The sequence below is a fragment of the Phyllobates terribilis genome, unplaced genomic scaffold (genome assembly GCF_046119375.1).
Source record: "Phyllobates terribilis strain yellow unplaced genomic scaffold, ASM4611937v1 Scaffold_11__3_contigs__length_659146591, whole genome shotgun sequence".
In the NCBI taxonomy this organism is placed as follows: domain Eukaryota; kingdom Metazoa; phylum Chordata; class Amphibia; order Anura; family Dendrobatidae; genus Phyllobates; species Phyllobates terribilis.
The window spans coordinates 330,209,785-330,231,859 of NW_027362771.1; the positions used below are offsets into that span (position 1 = coordinate 330,209,785).

The 22,075-nt window shown below is 41.3% G+C and overlaps 1 protein-coding gene across 1 annotated transcript in view; it reads right to left on the bottom strand.

Moving 5' to 3' along the window:
- LOC141166209 (mucosa-associated lymphoid tissue lymphoma translocation protein 1-like) overlaps positions 1–21,146 on the bottom strand; it is a 76,119-nt gene extending 54,973 nt beyond the window's left edge. Inside the window, exons 1-2 of the mRNA XM_073652676.1 lie at positions 21,015–21,146; positions 5,110–5,208 (exon numbers count right to left, since the gene is read on the bottom strand). Coding sequence (XP_073508777.1) covers positions 5,110–5,119 — 10 coding nt within the window. The 5' untranslated portion in view covers positions 5,120–5,208; positions 21,015–21,146. The remainder of the gene's footprint in view (positions 1–5,109; positions 5,209–21,014) is intronic.
- Between the last annotated feature and the right edge of the window lie 929 nt (positions 21,147–22,075).

The following is a 22,075-nucleotide window of genomic DNA, read 5'->3' on the forward strand; positions in this document are numbered from 1 at the left end:
TTGATTTTAACATAGCTTTATTCTTTCATGAGTTTTTTACAAGTTTATGACCACTTATAAAATGTGTTCAAAGTGCTGCCCATTGTGTTGGATTGTCAATGCAACCCTCTTCTCCCACTTTGACACACTGATAGCAACACCGCAGAAGGAATGCTAGCACAGGCTTCCAGTATCCGTTGTTTCAGATGGGGGACCCCAAAAAAATGTACGTGGGGTCCCCCTATTTTAACAACTAGCAAAGGCTAGGCAGACAGGTGGGGGCTGATATTAATAGCTTAGGAAGGGGCCAAGAATATTGGCCCCGTCCCAAACTACAAACATCAGCTCTCAGCTGCCCCAGAAAAAGGCGCATCCATAAGAAGCACCAATTCTGGCTCTTAGCCTCCGCTCTTCCCACTTGCCCTGCTGCAGTGTCAAGTGAGGTAATAGGGTTGGAGTTGATGTCAGCTTTGTATTGGCAGCTGACATCAAGCCCAGGGGTTAGTAATGGAGAGGCATCTATAAGACGTTCCCATTACTAACCCCACAGTCAGATAGTGAAATAAAACACCAACGTCCAGAATAAAATAATTTATTTGAAATAAACACAAACTCCTTTAATTTTTTAACCCTTCAAGTGCTACACAGGAATTAATACAAAGTCGAATGAAAAAAAAAACATGTTTTAATTTTTACTCTAAAATGTTGCTCTAGCCCCATTTTTTTCAATTTTACAAGGAATAGCTGAAGAAAATTGACCCCAGAATTTGTTACCTAGTTTCTTCTTCAGGGTTTAGAAAGGAAGGAACACCATTTGAATTTTGGAACATATATTTGGCTGTAATAGATTGCGGGAGCAATGTTGCATTTGCACGGTCCCTAAGACGCCCAAACAGCAGAAAAACCCCACAAGTGGCCCAATTCTGGAAACTACACTCCTCAATGATTTTATTCAAGGGCACAGAGTATTTTTAACTCACAGGTACTACACAGAATTTGATAACATCTTTGCATCATATTGAAAATTTTCATTTTTTTTTCACGAAAATGTTGCTTTAGCCCTGATTTTTTCATGTTCGCAAAAGGTAACATGAAAAAGTGGACCCCAAAGTTTGTTACCCAATTTCTTCTGAGCATATCCCATATCTAATCAAAATGTTTTGTTTGGACACACGGCAGGGCTCGGACGGGAAGAAACGACGTCTGGAATGTACATTTGGCTGGAATAAATTGCAGACATCATGTCTCATTTGGAGAGTCCCTGAGGTACCAAAACAGAAGAAACCCGCACAAGTAACTTCATTTTGGAAACTAGACTCATCAAGGAATTTATCTAGGAGTGTGTTGAGCTTGTAGAACCTGTAGATGCTTCACATAACTTTTTAAAGTGTGGATGTGAAAACGAAAATTACGTTTTTTTTTCTGCCAAAATAATCTTTTAGCGCAAATTTGCAATTTTCACAGTGGATAATAGGAAAAAATGGATCCCATAATTTGTTACGCAATTTCTCCCGAACACAAAGTTATCCCATATGTGGTCAAAACCTGCTGTTTAGGCACATGGCAGGGCTCAGAAAGGCAAGAGCGCAATTTGATTTTTGGATTTGTTTGGAATAGATTGTGAATGCCATGCTGCACTTGCAGAGCCCCTGACATGCCAAAACAGCAGAAACCCCCCACAAGTGACCCCATTTTGGAAACCAGACCCCTCAGGGAATAAATCTAGGGATGTACTGAGCATTTTTAACCTACCGGTGATTCACAAAACTTTAAAACATTTAGATGTGAAAACAAAAAAATTACATTTTTTCCCACTAAAATACTGTTTTAGCACCAAATTTATAATTTCCACAAGGGGTATTTGACAAAAATGGACTCGATAATTTGTTATGCAATTTTTACTGGACATGGCAGTACCCCATATGTGGTTGTACACTACTGTTTGAGCACACGGCTGGGGTCAGATGGGGAGAAGCGCTACTTGGCTTTTAGAACGGAAATTCTGTTTTAATAGATTGTGTGGCCTCCGTTAGCTGAACCCCTGAGGTGCCAGAACAGCAGCGATCCCCCCAGGTGACCCCATATTGGAAACCTCACTGCTTAAGGATTTTATCTGGGTGTGTAGAGAGTATTTGGAACCCACAGGTGACTCACTGAATTTTATAACACTGGGGCGTGGAAATATAATATTTTAGTGGTAAAAATGTAATTTTTTTTATTTGTTGCAAATTTGTCAGTTACACAAGAGTTAATATGTGAAACTGGAGCCCAAAATATATTGTGCAATTTCTTCTGAACGCAGTGATGCCCCATATGTCAGAAATTACTGTTTGGCCACACGTTAAGGGCTGAGAAGGTAGGAGAGCTATTTGGCTTTTGGAGCCCTAAGATAGTTTGCGGGTGACATTTGAAGAGCCCCTGAGGTGTCAGAACAGCAAAAAAACAAAACAAAAGTGACCCCATTGTAGAAATTGCAGATCTCAATGAATTCATCTACTGCTGCAGTGACTATTTTTTAACATCCACCCCAGGCTTTTTTTCTAGAGAATTACAAATATGCCAGTTTAGTGTCCATACATTGTGCCCCCATACATTGTAGCGCCCCTATACATTGTGCCCCAATACAGTGTTGTGCTCCCATACATTGTGCCCGACTTCTGGAGACATGCACCCCGTGTTAAGTGCTCTCTCCCCACTACAATAATGCCAAACATGTGGCCGCTTGCTGCGGTTTAAGCACAGTGGGGCTCAGGAGGAGGGTGCATTTGGATTTGTGAGCACAGATTTTACTGGATTTCATTTGAGGGTCTGGGAGCCGTCGCTTTTCCAGTCTTTGTTCTACCAGTAATGTGGGAAACCCCTATAGTTCCAGTGACAGATGACAGACCTGAGTTGGAGCTTGTTTTGTCCGGATAAATTAAGGTTTTTATTGGTAACATTTTGGATTACATAACATTTTTTGATCAGTTTCAGCATAAGGCTAGGATCACCTTCTTGTGTTCTACGCTGGGCACTTACCTCGGGTTTCTGGGTAAATCCCACAAAAATGAGATTCAGACGAAACCCCCAACAGAACCATCCACCATAATGAGGCAGATGGAGACACTTAGGCATTCTTTTTTACGTCTGTTTCAGTGGTATTCATCTTTGTAGGTGTTCGCAAACGGTGGTTGCCCACACGTGTGCGCTAAAAAGACACCTAAAATGCTTGCCGGCAGCTCGCGGTAGACTAAAGGACCTGCGGTGACGTCATTTAGTCACGCGACCGCCGACGTCGGCAGGTCCTTTAGTCTACCGCGAGCTGACGGAAAGCCGAGACAAGAACACCGGGGGCCATCAGAAGGTAAATATATTATTTATTTTTTTTTTTTTACCATACTTTCGGTTACACTACAGTACAGACCAAAAGTTTAGACACACCTTCTCATTTAAAGATTTTTCTGTATTTTCATGGCTATGAAAATTGTACATTCACACTGAAGGCATCAAAACTATGAATTAACCCATGTGTAATTATATACTTAACAAAAAAGTGTGAAACAACTGAAAATATGTCTTATATTCTAGGTTCTTCAAATTAGCCACCTTTTGCTTTGATGACTGCTTTGCACACTCTTGGCATTCTCTTGATGAGCTTCAAGAGGCAGTCACCGGAAATGGTCTGTTTCAATAGGCTCCACAATCATGGGGAAGACTTCTGACTTGACAGATGTCCAGAAGGCAGTCATTGACACTAAGTAAATGCAAAGTAAATTTTGCATTTCATTTGGAAATCAAGGTCCCACAGTCTGGAGGAAGAGTGGAGAGGCCACAATCCAGGCTGCTTGAGGTCTAGTGTGAAGTTTCCACAATCAGTGATGGTTTGGGGAGCCATGTCATCTGCTGGTGTAGGTCCACTGTGTTTTATCAAGACCAAAGTCAGCACAGCCGCCCACCAGGAAATTTTAGAGAACTTCATGCTTCCCTTCATGCTTCCCTCTGCTGACAAGCTTTTTGGAGATGGAAATTTCATTCACCAGCAGGACTTGGCACCTGTCCACACTGCCAAAAGTACCAATACTGGTTTAAAAACAACAGTATCATTGTGCTTGATTGGCCAGCAAACTCGCCTGACCTTAACCCCATAGAGAATCTATGGGGTATTGTCAAGAGGAAGATGAGAACCCAACAATGCAGACGAGCTGAAGGTTGCTATCAAAGCAACCTGGGCTTCCATAACACCTCAGCAGTGTCACAGGCTGATCGCCTCCATGCCACGCCGCATTGATGCAGTAATTGATGCAGTAATTGATGCAAAAGGAGCCCTGACCAAGTATTGAGTGCATTCACTGAACATACATTTCAGCAGGCCAACATTTCGGATTTTAAAAACATTTTTCAAGCTGTTGTTATAAAGTATTCTAATTTACTGAGATAATGACTTTTGTGTTCTCATTGGCTGTAAGCCATAATCATCAACATTAACAGAAATAAACACTTGAAATAGATCACTCTGTAATGACTCTATATAATATATGAGTTTCACTTTTTAGATTGAAGAACTGAAATAAATTAACTTTTTGATGATATTCTAATTTTGTGAGATGCACCTGTATATACAAAGAGAGAGGGAAGGGGGAGTACAGATGTGTCTATATTCTATTATGACTACCAAAAGGCATTTTATATAACCTCCAAAATAGTTGCCTGACTACAAGTTACTGTTCATAGTTACAGAATGAAGAACAGCGCTGGAGGACAAGATGTTGCTCTAAGGCCATGGCCCCACTATCAGTATTCGGTCAGTATTTTTTCTCAGGAGTAGGTGCTAAAATCAGGAGTGGGAGATAAATGCAGAATTGGTGATTTGTTTCTATTATACCTTTTCTTTTATTGTTCCTCACTTGGTTTTGGCTCCGACTCCTGAGAAAAAATACTGACCAAATACTGATAGTGGGGCTGTGGCCTTACAGGTGAAACAGGATGCAGGTGAGCTGAAGGGTATTTATGAGCACATTTCCTGTGTTTTCTTTGCCTGGGTGAAGATAGGTCAGTAAACATCAGCAGTCTTTTATTTTTCTATTCTTCTAAACAACACTCATTGTTGCAATGGTTTACATTTTAAAAATCAGACAGAAGTAAAGTTCTCACCTTTCAGCATGGTTATACATCGGAAGAGTCTGTGGACATGTGGGAAACATCACAGATGGAACCTTATGAAGCATTTCTCCATTGTATCAGAATGGGTAGCTGGGGATAAAAAAGGTCTGTTGTCAGGATACAATGCATTAAAGGGAATCTGTCAGCAGGTTTTTGCTTCTTAATCTGAGATCACTATGATGTAGTGAAAGAGCACCTGATCGCAGCCATGTGTCACTTAATAGGCAGTGTTTTGCTGTTTCAATACAATCAGTGTTTTATCAGCAGGAGATTATCACTAGAGGGCAACTGGTCTCCTGCATCCTAGTCCAACCACGCCCCACCACTGATTAGCAGCTCTCTGTCACTATACAATATACACAGAGAGCTGTGGTGTGGGTAGGATTATACACGCAGTCTACTACGTCTGAGTGTCCGCCTCCAGTAGATGTATACTCCCGAAAATGATGCATGGCAGAGCGCACGTTCGCTCTGCCAGCACCATTATAGTCTATGGCCCTGTTGGCGCATACGTCCGAACCCCATTTTGCAGGGGGTTCAGACATAAGCCCCGACGGGGTCACCGAACGGGTGCTGGAATGCAATGTGAAAGCACCCTAATTATGTAGGTACAAGTCCTGTATTTTTTATTGTTACAGGGGAATGTGCCTATCTCTGATGGTGATGAGAGGTCACTTCTGACAAAGAGATTCCTTAACTCCTTTACAACCCATGCCGTATTAGTACGCACATTTGCGTACCCCCCGTTCAGTGAGGGCTGCTGCGCTGAGCCCTCACTGAACCGAGCACATGTCAGCTGATTCTTACAGCTGACATTTGCCCGCAACAGCCCCGGGTGGAATCGTGATCCACCCGCGGCTGTTAACATGTTAAATGCCGCTGTCAATCTAAGACAGCGGCATTTAACGCGCGTTTCCAGGTAGCGTGTCATAAGCCCCGCCCATCGGCGACCCCGTCACGTGATCGCGGGTCACCGATGGGTGGGCATGACAACCCAGGGTCTGCAGCAGATGCCTGTGGTTGTCATGATCTGGTCGCTATGAGCGCCACCTAGTGGTCGGCGCTCATAGCACAGGACCATTTCTGCTGCATGCAGGGGATCTGCTCGTCCCCTGTATGTAGCAGAGCCGATCAGACAACTGCTGCTTCTGGTCTCCTATGGAGACTATTGAAGCAAGCAAAAAGTGAAAAAAAAAGTTTTTAAAAATATAAAAAAAATTAAAATGATAAAAGTGTAAATCACCCCCCTTTCGCCCCACTCAAAATAAAATATAAAAAAAAAACCCTACATAGACATATTTGGTATCGCCGCGTTCAGAATCGCCTGATCTATCAATATTAAAAAAGAATTAATACGATCGGTAAACGGCGTAACGAGAAAAAAATTCTAAATGCCAGGATTACGTTTTTTGGTCGTTACAAAATTGCAATAAAATGCAATAACGGGCGATCAAAACATCGGTTCTACCCCAAAATGTTATCAATAAAAACGTCAGCCCGGCGCGCAAAAAATAAGCCCTCACCCAGCCCCAAATCAAGAAAAATGGAGACGCTACAGGTCTCGGAAAATGGCGCTATTTTTTTTTTTTTTTTTTACCAAATTTTGGAATTTTTTTTCACCACTTAAATATAAAAGAACCTATACATGTTTGATGTCTATGAACTCGTAGTGACCTGTAGAATAAGAATGGCAGGTCAGTTTTAGCATTCAGTGAACGTGGTAAAAAAAATAAATAAAAAACAACTGTGGTATTGCACTTTTTTTTGCTATTTTACCGCACTTGGAATTTTTTTCCCGTTTTCCCGTACACGATATGGTAAAACTAGTAATGGCGTTGAAAAGTACAACTCGTCCCGCAAAAAATAAGCCCTCACATGGCCATATTGACCAAGAAATAAAAACGCTATGGCTCTGGGAACAAAGGGAGCAAAAAACGAAAAAGCAAAAACGGAAAAAGCTCTGGTCCTTAAGGGGTTAAATTAGGGGCTGTTTGTAGGAGAGAACTGGTAGATCTGGGAATATTACTTTCAGTCTGTCAATACTGAAAGGTCATTATAAGGGTGACAGAGAGGGGAAAACCTGGGAATTTCAACTCTTTGACAATGGAACTCAATTTAACACCTGGATTTCTGACTCACTGCATGGACACAGTTCACACTTCCACTAGACTGACTCCAGATCACTAAGCTATCACTCCCACCACCTCTACATTTGTAGCAAAAACCTTAATTTGATTTCCTTGGCTTATCTTTAGGAGGCATCACCTCTTCCACCACACGCACATACTGTATGTCCTGTTGTAATATCTCTTAATGTTCTGCTCTTGTCGCAGTAAATCATTTGTAAACCAGCCTGAAGAAGGAGCCTCTGTGCTCTGAAAGCTTGCAAACATAATTTTTCTGGTTAGCCAATAAACGTATCACTCCTAGAATACTTTTGTAATTTTTGGGCATAAAAGTATTTACATAGATTTTTTCTGGCTAACCTGGTACCACAATATAATTTTTTATTATGCATCATAGATGTTGATTTAGTACTATATGTTCCAAAACTCCTTTGTGGTTTATGTTTCATTCAATGAAGAAATCTTGAACTTCACTTTAATGTATGTTCCCTACATACACTCCTCAAAGTTGTGGAATTATGGAAATCACAGGATTGATAGACATGTTAACGATATGCAAATGACAGTTGAAACAAAGTCTCCAAAACATATTGATTAATTCAGTATCCAGTAAGAGTGCTAATCGCAGAAATACAAGCACTAGCAAGCCTTGGCATGGTATCAATGATATAATTAATGGTTATCTGAGGAATGTTCTGCCACGCTGAATGCACTTGCGAAGCAAATTATCAAAATCATTAGATATCAAGATTATCACAGATGTGCACAATGATGAATAAGTCCAGAGACGCTGCAGGCCATGGTAGCATGTTTAGGCCACACAAGCTGCTAACAGTGCTATGAGAGGAGGAGAGCAGATAAAAGAGTTTGTAATGTGACACAGCTAAAGTCATCTATGCTGTAATCTCCCACCACTTGGAGATCAGTGCTGTATGATTACATCTCACACACTGAGAAACCTAAGTTATTGTGGGGGCGTGTTCTTTTTCTGCTGTGTTGCTGCCTGCTTATGATTGGGCAACTCACACAGGGAGAAGAAGTACATGCCATCAGTGAAAACTATCCGAGAACACTCACTTTGACTTAAACAAAAAAAAAAAGTTAACTCATTAGATGCCCAATACTTTGATTGCTAGTATGTCTGCAACAGAGAGGTGAAATAAAAAAAATACTAAAAAAAAAAACGTTTTATTCTGCTCTTCAACCTTTAATACTTTGTGTTTCCAGTTCAACATATAAAAATTGGTGAAAGGTAGTCTTTAACAAAGCAGTCCAGCAATAAGTATATTTAAATATAACTTCACTTTTGGGTAAGTTTTCCAAATAAATATTCTTATGTTTGTAAGGAATAACAATTTCTAACAATTATAAAACTTGTATCTGGCACCGTGTAGAGTTTTTTCACCCTGCAGTCTTTAGTTATTAGAAGTTGCAGCAGCTTTTCTTTGTGTCAACCTTTCTATCCCTCTCCATTTTTTCCCTCACTCTCTCCATAGACTTCAATAGGCATCTGGTGTAATTTGATCCCTAACCGAAAACAAATCAGAATACCGATTTCAGCAGCTTTTGAGAGTGAATGATCAGTCCAGGAGATGGTTAAGGGGGAGGTAGGGGTGAGTGAATTAACTGAAAATTGGTATTTTTAATACAGATTATTAAAGTTTTCTGATCATTGCTTTTACTGTTGATTGCTGAAGAAATATAAATGATTAGTTACTCTTTAAAGCTTTTTTTGATATGGTCAAATATCCAGAGACAAATGATGACACAGGACTTCCTTTTTACATAAGTAAAGTAGAATGTACTACATTCTCTGCTAATTTTGAAACTTCTTCTTTCCACTCCACATTCCTTTACGTTTGTGAACCTGAGAATGGAGAATGTGATATTAGGGAACTTTTAACCAAAAGGAATTTGCTCTATTGCATTTTTGATGGCAACAACTATGTAATACGCATTGGATTGCTAAAGAGGGGATTCCATCAATTCTAGCAGGATCCGCAGATGTAAAGTTTGCCAGATATCTTTACACATTTACTCGAACTTGAATCAGTCATAATTAATTTTTCTGGATGATTCTATTGTCCCCCGACATCCGAGAGATGAAAGGTATCAGAGAATCTTATTAAAGGGTTCTCTACTACTAGGACAACCCCGTCTTGATCTAAATGTTTGACCATGATAAAATAAAAAAGCTTATACTCACCTCCCTTGCCGGCGCCGTTCCCGCGGTGTCGGCACTCGCTCTCCCCGGGGCTCCCGTGCTGTTGTTGTGACACATGAACCTGGCGCCCAGTCAGCGCTGGCGTCACTGTCTCCACCTTTGTATGAATTGAAGAGGAAGTCTAGGCTGTAGCTGATCTCCGACTTCCTCTTCATGTTCAATGCAACAGAAGGCGGGGACAGTGACACCAGCGCTGATTGGGCGCCGGTCTCACATGTCATAATAACAGCACGGGGGCCCCGGGACTGCGAATGCAGACACCATTGGAATGGTGCTGGCACGGGAGGGGAGTACAAGCTTTTTTATGTCATTTGGGCCAAACATTTAGATCAAGAAAGGGTATGACAAGGAGTTGTCCAAGTAGTGGACAACTTCTTTGATAAATATATCTATGATTTATTTTCTGTTTAATAAACTATTTTAATCACAAAAGGATTTTATTCTCATTTTTAAGTTTCTGCCTACATGAAAAAAAATCTTGAAATAGGGCAGTTTTCATAATGGCCATTAGACTTGTCATAAGAGGCTGACAGTTGTTTTGACAAAGGGTGGGACATTTACTGACAGCTCTGCAGTTTTTCTGGAAACCTACATATAACTGGATATCAATCCTATGATTAAGGCCTTTCATGTGTCTTATTTTGTCTAACATGTTCTATCAGAGTCTTTCACAGGTAAAACGTGCACCTTTTTTTGTGGACCAACTGTCCGCAAATAAACCCCCAAAATATGTAGACCTGCTCATGAGTCACAGAGCAAATTAACCATGCAAGTCTATGGGTCACACTCTCTCTGTCATGTAAAATAAGCTCTGGAGACTTATTCTCAGGGAGATCAGTGTCCCGCCCATAGATCTTAACAGCTCATTTGCATAGAAGAAAATAATGGACCTCTCTGGAATAAGACATGGGATCACAGATATCAAGGTATTGTTTCATTAAACTTACTGTGAACTGCATGCCCATATTCAGTGTCGGACTGGGGTGCCAAGGGCCCACCAGTAACCAACTCCAGGGCCCCACTTTTGATCTACATGCAAATGTGACATTTTCCTCAATTACAAATTTATATAATAATGAACTGGGAAGATTGTTACATGAATAAGATGCTGCTTCAGTCTCTACATAGTGATTCAAGTATATAGTGCCAAGCACTGCTCATATATGAGGATAGTGGCCCACTCCTGCACAGGGGCCCACCGGAGGATTCTCCTGTGGGCCAGTCCAAGCCTGCCCATATAGACGGCTTAGGAGGGTTGATCCTACTGACAGATTCCCTTTAAGGTATCACCCCAATCTTCTTTCTTGTAAGCTAGTTTGCTATAGATTTATGGGGGTGTAGACATCTTAGCCAGGGGCATAAGTAAATTGAATGCAGAGGTTGTAGTCGTACCTGGCCCTTGAAGCTTTGGGGGCCCAAAAGATCCCTTTGGACCATATGAGAAGACCAATACTTTTAACCAGGGGCTCACTATGGTCTCACTATGGCCTTAGCCTTTTTTTACGGTCTGATGCATCCCTTTTATGTTACCCATGATCTCGCCCACGTCCATCTCAGCAGCTACTTAAATATAACTTCAGTTGGAGAGCGACATTCATGACAACAAAGGTTAATAGAACAGTCACTGCGAGAAATGAATCTGCCGACTGCTGAGTGATGAGAATTAACAAAAAGAGCCAGGAGATTAGAATACTTAGTTGTTTTCCAGGTTGCAGTGATAACCTTGTGGAGTGACGACAATACAGTTAATAAAGCTACTGACCTGATTATTATTGAGAAATAAGAGGGAGTATTCAATGTCTATGCAAAGTAGGTAAATGCCATAACAACTGGCACATGATGTTATCCGTGTGTGCTAATGGCAGAAGTTGCCTTCCATAGAGCAACTACAAAGTATGTAGTCCAGTCAGAAAAAATGATTAGTTCAGTCTAAATTCCTGCATTGCTCATCTTGAGGAAAGCACAACAACCATAAGATGTAGTTGCCAATTTTACCAATGCCATAAAAAAAAGGATTTTTCAGATTTCATTCCAAGATCAATTACCCATCTCAAGCAATATAGTGAAGGTGACTTCTAATATTATGTATTTAAAGAGAGACTGCACACCCCTTTATGTTAAAGGGAACCTGTCAGGTCCCTGATGCCCCCCAAATCACTAGCAATTATATGTTCCTTTTAATTATCTTGTCTCACAGTCCCTTCATTATGTTGGACACATAAACAGATCTTTAGAAAAAGTATTTCTAAAGTCCATTTATCATATGCAAATTAATCCTTTGACTGGTTGATGGGCGTTTGTTTCCCCAGACTAGCCGGCCCTCTCGGCATGTTTGCACTAGCCAGTGTAATCGCCAGCTCTCTTACACATGCGCTCAGCTTTCCTCATTCACGTCATTGCGCGCCTCTGAAGCCGGGTCTACGCTTCCCGGCTTCAGAGGCGCATGCGCATCACCAGTAGTGCAGGGGTAAATACGCGCATTTTGGAAACATTTTTACTTTTTTTCCCATTTGTTTGAATGCTTTGAAAAATGCTGAAAAAACGCTGAAAGAATAACCAAACTCTGGATTTGAAACATCATTTTGATTGTTCAAATCTGCACAGAAAAAATAAGCAGCTTGTGCATGAGATTTCAGTATTGTAAAGTGAAGCATTTTTTTTACCGTTGAAAAATGCGTGGCAAAAAATGCAGCGTGTGAACAAGCCTTTAGGCTGTGTGCCCACGTAGCATTTTTCAAGCGTATATGCTGCGGAATTTCCGCAGCGTAAACGCTTGAAAAACGCATGTATATCCGCACCCCATGGTCCCCAATGGGATTCCGCAAGTTCTATGCACATGCTGCGGATTTTTCCGCAGCGTTTATGCCGCGTTCAAAAATCCGCAGCATGTCATTTAATTTTGCGTTTCCGCAAGCGGAATTGCCTTTGTCCAATGCATAAAAAACGCAAGGCAATTCCGCATGTGGAAAACGCGTGATAAACGCGCGAAAAATGCGCGATAAACGCGTGCGGAATTCCGCATGCGTTTTTCCGGGAGAGGACTTGCATTTATGCAGCAGAAATTTTCTGCTTCATAAATGCAACGTGGGCACATAGCCTTAGAGCAAAAAAAATATATAGCATTTGATGCTAACAAGCATTTGTTGTAATATTTTTTACAGCAATAGTAGTGATTTCTGCTAGAACTAGAAGCTCATCATGATTGTCTCATACAGAGTTTTTTTGTTAGTAGGGGAGGTAACAGAGTTGCAACAAAACAGACTTGTCCTAGTTCCTCTCTGTGGGATGTTATAGCTACATAGAGGTGCTGTACGTATTGTGTCACGCTATCATGAGCTGCCTGAGGCTCTGCTGGAAATCGCACACTCCTTTTGAGTTCCCGTAAGTGTGTTGCGGGGGAGCATTTTAACTGCTTAGATGACTTTATAACATCTCTATACACACTGCAATGTCACCTATTCTCTACAAAAGTAAGGTGCAATATTTAGGAGGCACCACACAACTAATGAGAACACTATACAGGTAATTGTAAAGGGAACCTGTCAGCAGATTTTTACATCCCAAACGAATATCATCTATGTAAAGTCGCTTATGTTGATTAAATCCATACCTTCGTTTGAGAAATCCTTGTTTCTGTTTTTGAGAAATCCATTGGCAAATTTTTATGCAAATGATCCACATGGGACTGCACTTACAGTCCTCTCCATATTTCCCCATCCGCCGGTTGCCTCCTCCCACTGACTGACAGGTCACTCTTGTCTCCCCTGATCAAGATCTCACGCAAGCACATCATTCCTTTGGGCTGTGCATGCACAGTAAAGTTCTGATGAAGTTGCAAGAGCCGGACTATCAATCTGCGCATGCGCCACCTAAGGAAATGAGGGCGCCTGCTCGAGATCTCAGTTAGGGAGGCAACTGACAGGCGACAGGTGTGGAAATAGTGAGAGGCAGGAGAGCTGTAAATGCAATGCCAACCGCCCTGCACTTGTGGCTTATTTGCATAAGAATTTGCCAATTGATTTCTCAAAAAAGCAAACAAGAATTTCTAAAATAAAGGTATCAATGTAATCAACATACAGAGACTTTCCATAATTAACATTAATTGGGGTGTAACAATCTGCTGATAGGTTTCCTTTCACAGCTTGTGAGTCACTTTTATTCGGCCAGTAAGAGAATAATCCGTAGCAACTTCCAACTTTTGCACAAATGGACATTTTGTTCAATCATGGTATTTTTCACCAGATTATCTGTAGTTAGCAGGCAATCAGGTGGGGAACACGTGAAGTTCTAGCCCAGTCATGTTCCAAGTATGTCTTATTTTCCTTTTATATTCTACCAATTATTTCTACCATAAAATAAGATTATTGAGTATGGAGTAGACCAATGGACACTCGCGGTCAGGGTCTTTTCTCTCTTGACAAGTACAAATAAAACCTAAATTATAAAATAAAAAAATCATTAAACGCCTATATTTTCTGAAAGTAGACATCAGGCGCATTTTCAAAATGGCCACTGAACGCTTTATACATGTAGGCATCTTCATGTAATTTTGTGTCAAATTGTAATTTTTCCCAATTGCTTACAAATTGATATACAGTAGGTGATGTAAGGTGGCTAACGGACACATAGTTGATGGGAGATATGCATCACAGAGATGGCTGTCCTCTGTGATGTAACCCGGAATGTTGCTCTAGTGCACGTAAGCACTAAGAGGACTGTTTGGTACACCTGGGGCAGATTACAGGTAGTTGGAGAGATGGGCGGGTCTAGCTACCCACATACTTCACCTATGGGTGTGGTTAAGATATAAAATGGAGGTCGTTGTTTGGCACATGGTTTGTGTGTTTGGAGGGAGAAGGCCTCCTGTGTGTTTTGTGTCCCAACTGACCCAGTGAATGGGATGCTATCCAGCCTGTGTGCCCACAGAACTGGATAACCAGAGACTTTGCCTTAAGGACTCTTTACGTTCTTTTTGCCTGAACTAAAGGCTGTTTGTATTCATTTTGCTTTTGCCTGGTTTATGAAGTAATAAACCGACATAGACATTTAAAGGAACATGCTTCCTGTTTGCCTCCCGTCGCACTCAAGTGAGTAGAAACCCCACAGTGGTTCAAGTGCGACCTGGGCAGTAAGTTAAATCCACCACACAACCAAAATATTGAAATTTAAAGGGTTATTCTCATCATTAAAACTTAACACAAAGCAAATGGATCAGTAGCTGTCTTCAAGTCCCCAAGAATGGGGTTCTGAAATGCTGCAGCTTAGCTTCTCCTGTTCTCGAGCGGAGCTGAAGTACGTGAGAACGTGTTCTACATTTTGAATGGAGCTGTGCTGTTCCGGATCTCTGCAATGTGTATATTTAATCATATAAGTAAACTTATCAGCCGACTATATGGTTACTCCCATTCTTTGGCATGAAGGTTATAGTACAGTACAGACCAAAAGTTTGGACACACCTTCTCATTTAAAGATTTTTCTGTATTTTCATGACTATGAAAATTGTACATTCACACTGAAGGCATCAAAACTATGAATTAACACATGTGGAATTATATACTTAACAAAAAAGTGTGAAACAACTGAAAATATGTCTTATATTCTAGGTTCTTCAAAGTAGCCACCTTTTGCTTTGATGACTGCTTTGCACACTCTTGGCATTCTCTTGATGAGCTTCAAGAGGTAGTCACCAGAAATGGTCTTCCAACAATCTTGAAGGAGTTCCCAGAGATGCTTAGCACTTGTTGGCCCTTTTGCCTTCACTCTGTGGTCCAGCTCACCCCAAACCATCTCGATTGGGTTCAGGTCTGGTGACTGTGGAGGCCAGGTCATCTGGCGTAGCACCCCATCACTCTCCTTCCTGGCCAAATAGCTCTTACACAGCCTGGAGGTGTGTTTGGGGTCATTGTCCTGTTGAAAAATAAATGATGGTCCAACTAAACGCAAATCGGATGGAATAACATGCCGCTGCAAGATGCTGTGGTAGCCATGCTGGTTCAGTATGCCTTCAATTTTGAATAAATCCCCAACAGTGTCACCAGGAAAGCACCCCCACACCATCACACCTCCTCCTCCATGCTTCACGGTGGGAACCAAGCATGTAGAGTCCATCCGTTCACCTTTTCTGCATCGCACAAAGACACGGTGGTTGGAACCAAAGATCTCAAATTTGGACTCATCAGACCAAAGCACAGATTTCCACTGGTCTAATGTCCATTCCTTGTGTTCTTTAGCCCAAACAAGTCTCTTCTGCTTGTTGCCTGTCCTTAGCAGTGGTTTCTTAGCAGCTATTTTACCATGAAGGCCTGCTGCACAAAGTCTCCTCTTAACAGTTGTTGAAGAGATGTGTCTGCTGCTAGAACTCTGTGTGGCATTGACCTGGTCTCTAATCTGAGCTGCTGTTAACCTGCGATTTCTGAGGCTGGTGACTCGGATAAACTTATCCTCAGAAGCAGAGGTGACTCTTGGTCTTCCTTTCCTGGGGCGGTCCTCATGTGAGCCAGTAGCACTTGATGGTTTTTGCAACTGCACTTGGGGACACTTTCAAAGTTTGCCCAATTTTTCAGACTGACTGACCTTCATTTTTTAAAGTAATGATGGCCACTCATTTTCTTTACTTAGCTGCTTTTTTCTTGCCATAATACAAATTCTAACAGTCTATTCAGTAGGACTATCAGCTGTGTATCCACCAGACTTCTGTACAACACAACTGATGGTCCCAACCCCATTTATAAGGCAAGAAATCCCACTTATTAAACCTGACAGGGCACACCTGTGAAGTGAAAACCATTTCCGGTGACTACCTCTTGAAGCTCATCAAGAGAATGCCAAGAGTGTGCAAAGCAGTCATCAAAGCAAAAGGTGGCTACTTTGAAGAACCTAGAATATAAGACATAGTTTCAGCTGTTTCACACTTTTTTGTTAAGTATATAATTCCACATGTGTTAATTCATAGTTTTGATGGCTTAAGTGTGAATGTACAATTTTCATAGTCATGAAAATACAGAAAAATCTTTAAATGAGGTGTGTCCAAACTTTTGGTCTGTGCTGTATATTATGGGTGAATGGAGATATCCCAGCTGGTCTCTAGCTGGATATGCGAATAGTAGCGTAGTGGTAATCTAGCAGCTAGTATAAAGTTATTTAAAAAGAATACCTCTTCTGTGCAAGCATTTACTACTAAACCCTTGTGATGAAATAAAACACAAAATGCGTCAGTAGGATACAATTATCATTCAAAACCGTTGGAGAATCATAACTTTGGTTTCTGATGGTCTAGGTGCGCCAGGTATTGCACAAGAGCAAAAAAAGGACCTATATTGTACTTGTCTAAAAGTGTCCAAATACTGTTTGTTGGTTGTATTTTGTGGATAAATAATGAACATTTTAGTCTTTAGTCATTTCTGACTGATGGAAATATTTTTCTTCTTCTTTCGTGATAATTGTTATCACTATGTAGTATGTAATAGATATAGTTAGAGAAGTGGTCACCATATATTACACTGTAGATGAACTGAGTAAAATGTTTAACTTTTATTGATGTGTCTGTATGTCTAGTGACACTTTTTTGGATACCATGATACTGACACTCGTTAAAAGAGTTGTCCAGGCACAATAAAAATGTGACCTGTGGCTTGATAAATGAAAAAATAACAGAGCTATGCTCACCTACTGACACTTACTGGGATTCAGTGCAGATCGCTCCGTCATTTGCATTTACACCAGGTGGAAGTCGTCACTGTTTAAAGCGGCAGTAAGACAGCTGGGACCTGTGATTAGCTGCCATGGCCAAGTGTCTTCAACAGAACACCATCGGTTACATCACTGATGACGCGCTGCTGAAGGCATCTAACACTGCACTGGATCCCGGTAAGTGGCAGACACAGGTGAGCATAGCTCTGTTTGTTATTTTTTCATTTACCAAGCCACCGGTAAGATTCTAATTTTGCCCGGTCAATCCCCTTAAAGGGAATCTGCCTACAGGTTTTTGCCATTTAATCTGAGAGCAGCATAATATAGGGAATGAGAGCCTGATTCAAAGGATGAGTCACTTATTAGGCTGTGTGCTGTAGTGTCAATACAATCAGTATTTTATCAGCAGGAGAGTAACACTACAGGACTACATCACAGGTGTCAGGCAGTCAGGCTAATCTGTGTAACCCTGTCCCCACCACTGATTAGCAGCATGCTGACAATGCACATGTACACATGAAGCTGCCAATCAGGGGTGAGGGTGGAGTTATACACAGCTCTGCTACATCTACATCAGACAAACTAGGATTCTATCACTTTTCACTAAGCCCAGTAAGTGAAAAATCGCTGGAAATTGGCTTTCTTGCCCTACATTATGTTACTCAGATGATATAGCAAAAAACCTGCTGACAGATTCCCTTTAACTTTAGTGGAGAGATTACGGTACGTGGGCTGCGTTTGTGAAAATGAATGAATCCTCGATGGTATAAAATGAAGGTTTTTATTACAGCAACGTGTTTCTGTGCCACACTGGTGCCTTTTCAAGGTAAAAAACCCAGGTACCATAATTCCTCCACTAAAGTGAATCTATCTAGAAGAGTTTTTCTTCTACCACTACTCTCACTTTCTCTCATTTTTCTTACAGTGTTGCCCTACTGTGCGCTTCTGTCTCAGCCAGGCGTCAGCAGATTCCCTTTAGCGTCTCTATTGTAGAGTGAATAAACAGCCTAATTTGTTGCAGAGTTGTGATTAGATGAGCATCTACTCATGTAGGACTACATCACTTATATAGCTATAATCCTGCCTGTAGCTGGGCTCCTGCCTTGTTTTATGTAAACTCAGGGCACTTATAGGAACATGAACGGCTGTGTGGGCATATCCGATGGTACCAATAACTGCATCATCAGAAATCTGCAGTCATTTCAGGATATGACAGGCACAATCCCTGAAGCTGTATCAGACTGAGCTTTATGATAGTTGTTATAATATAAGTTAACAGGAAAGGGAATTTCCACCCTTAAAGAACAAGTAGGTGTTATGGGGAAATCCCTTCTGTCATTTTTGTGAATGGCAGGGCTTCTTTATAAATTTATTGTGACGAATTACATTTGTACGGGTCTAGCACATACCAAAGCAACGTCTTTTATCACGTTAGACAGGATTACGTCAGGTTACCTTTCTCTGGTGTATAGAATAACAAGATTTCATATGGCAATTTACATATTGTTCAATCTACTTTTTTTTTTCAGTAAAGCCAATGGCAGATAAATACAACTATATGCTAACTGCATAACTCAAAATAAAAAAAGAAGATCTCAGCAGCACAGCACAAATGTGGTGTGAAAAAAAACAATATTCATTCATTTTGTAACTTTTGCATGACCATTTGTAGAGATGGTGTGAGTCGATTCGCAGGACAGGGCCCAGCGGCCATGTCAGTATCTATAGTTCTTCTTTTGAATAGTCGACCTGTTGTGACGTCACATGTGTGTCATGCCTACAATGACATTGTGTTAGGCCAGCTAATCAAAAAAAGAGCCCAGGGATGCCATCAGGTATCAAGTGGTTCTCAGGGCTCCTGTCCAATGGCCACAGAGTACTGAAGTGACTGCTGGCCCGCGTCTTGTGAATCGTTTTTCACAATTTCTAACTATGTGATGAGGCAGCTGTTTCAACAGTCACTCTGTGACTGCAGACTTGTGAATCCTCACAGCGTGTACACTGCGCGCTGTGAGGATTCTCCGGCAGTCACGTGACTACAAGTATTCGATATGCATATTCCTGGCCAGAATCCGACTAGACTATTTCTGGAGCGTTCAATGCAAGTGTATTGCGCAAGGCCAGAAACAGTCTAGTCGGATTCTGGCTGGGAGAATCCATATCGAGTCATGTGACTGCTGTTCCCAGTGCTGACACTGGAGACTCCTCACAGCGCACAGTGCGTGTACTGTGAGGATTTAAAAGCCTGCAGTCACATAGAGTGAGCGCAGGCTTGTCCCTTTAAAGGGAGACTGTCAGCAGGTTTTCGCTATGTAATCTGAGATCTAGTCCTCTATTGATAATCTCTTGCTGATAAAGCACTAATTGTATTTAAACTAGAACACATAGCCCAATAAATAGACTGTAAGCCTGCAAGCGCAGGGCCCTCTCCTTTCTGTACCAGTCAGGATCATTGTTAGTTTGTTCACCGTATTTTATATTTGTATTTTGTATGTAACCCCTTCTCATGTGCAGCACCATGGAATCAATGGTGCTTCAAAAATAAATAATAATAATAATAATACCTGGAATCAGGCTCTCTGCCCCTACATTATACTGCTCTCAGATTACAAAATAAAAACAACTTATGACAGATTCCTTTTTGGAATAGTGCCGTCTCTTCTTCTAAGATTGTATTCTGGTTGGGCCTTTATAAATAATTAGTAATAATATAAATAGAAGAACCATGTAGCAGGTGCCCCAGGGTTTACTAACTTGTACAATAGTGGTGAACTAAGGGTGCTTTTCAATTGCGCTTTTCTCCATGTTCGTGGGTCCCGTCGGGGCTTGCGTCCAAACCTCCCTGCAGAACGGGATTTGGACGTATGCGCAGATGCGGCATGTTCGCTCTGCTGGCACCATTATACTATATGGCCCCGTCAGTGCATACATCTGAATCCTGTTCTGTGGGGCAGCTCAGATGCAATCCCCGTCGGGACCCAGAAATGGAAAAGAGCAACAAATACAACCAGAAAATATAATATTTCACTTGTAAATCTAAATAAACCGTTAACCAATCTAAGATGTCATTTTGTCAAGAATGAAACCCAACTAAATATCCTCACCACTTTACAGACATTTCTAACCTTTTGATTTAACAGATGATTTTTCTTTACTTAGGGAAATAAAATCTACCGCATTTCTGAGCTAAATCATCTCTACAGATTGGAGACTCCTTGAGACAATGTCACATATCTTGGCTTATTGAAATTGTGTGTGTAAGACAGGGAGAGAAGATGGATATTATTAACTTCAGTCACGCGAGATGTAGGTTTTGAATGCTGTTATCCTGTTACAATGTACATCACTTTGCTATTCATCAGTGCCCAATCTATATTGTACCTCTGCCACCCGTACCTACAGTACCACACCGGTCCTCCTCACACTGACATTAGAGTGTAAAATTAACCATTAAAACGCCAGACTCGTCTTTCTGACACTCCTGCCTCAATGCGGCACTACCTCCATGCACTTTTATTAGTTCCTTCTTTCCAGTGGTGTACTCACATCTGGACACAACAGTCCATTTTGACTATAATCCCTCCGATTTATCTTTACATTTTTCACGGGTTATTAATATTTCCTTTAAGTAGCCAGATGTAACATATTTATAGGTTAGGAGGATAACTGCTTATAATGGTGACTCAGCTGCAGCCCTTGCGCTTGGCCTCATTAACCCACAATCAGACCTTGCGCTTGGCCTCATTAACCCACAATTAGACCTGTTACCTGATCTTTAATTTCCCCCTTGCTTTGTCCCTGACTTAAGACCAATCATTGGTGTCAGAGGAGATTTTAAGAGAACTCTCTGTACTCACTCAGAACGTTCCAGCAGGCAGCTCATGGTGACACCTCCAGCAAGAGACTTCCTTGTCTGTTCTGCTTAAAACCTTCTTAGGAAAAATGAGCAGCACATTCAGCCAATTACAATGGAGGCGAAAGTGAAAGCAGAGAATAATCAGGATCATGTGACACTGCGTGAAGTCCCCGCAGAAACGTAGCATAATGTGACGTTATGACACCTGTATATGGAGCAGAGCCACGACATCATCCACTATACAGTATACAATACACATATACAGTATATTACACGTTTCTTATAAGCGTTACATTGCAGGATTACTTGACGTGCTGCCGCCCATGCTTATGCTATTGTCTTTAAATACATGCATCATGTACAGAAAACTTTAAAGAGAGTCTGTCATTCCGTCGTAGAAACACAGGGATCCGGCACTGCTTCCATTCACACTGTAAAGGTTCGTTCACACTGGAGTATAATACAGAGGAGTGCAATGCGAGAAAATCTTATTGAATGACGCAGAGCAGATGTGTGAATTTTTTTCATGCCGATTCGACATGAGAAAAAAAAAATAGCAGTACGCTGCGATTGGCAGTGTGTTTCACATGGCACGCACCCATTAAAGTCAATGCAAAACATCAGACTGCATTCGGATGTCATCCAAGTGCAGGCCAAGACAGGCAAAGGAGGAGATGGAAAGATTAATCTCTCCTTCTTCTCCTCACCTGTGATCCGAATCTTGCATGCAAGAGGATCGAATCACACTAGCATAACACTCAGCTCACGCTCGCAGCAAAGTTTGAGCCGAGTGTCATTAGCATATCGCATCCGATGCTACACGCTAATGATGAATCTAACTAGATTCAGCAGCTGGTTAACCGTCTCAGTGCTGCTCACCAGGAAACAGTCCAATAGTAATGTAAGGAGAAAATCGGGCACTCACCTTGTCGCTACAATCTCTGGAACCGCAAATAAAGCTTATTTTAATGCGCAGTGGTGAGTGCCAACATTTTCTCCTTACAGTAAAATATGCAATGTTTTACAGCAGCAGCATAAGCAATGTGACTTCTGAACTGTCAC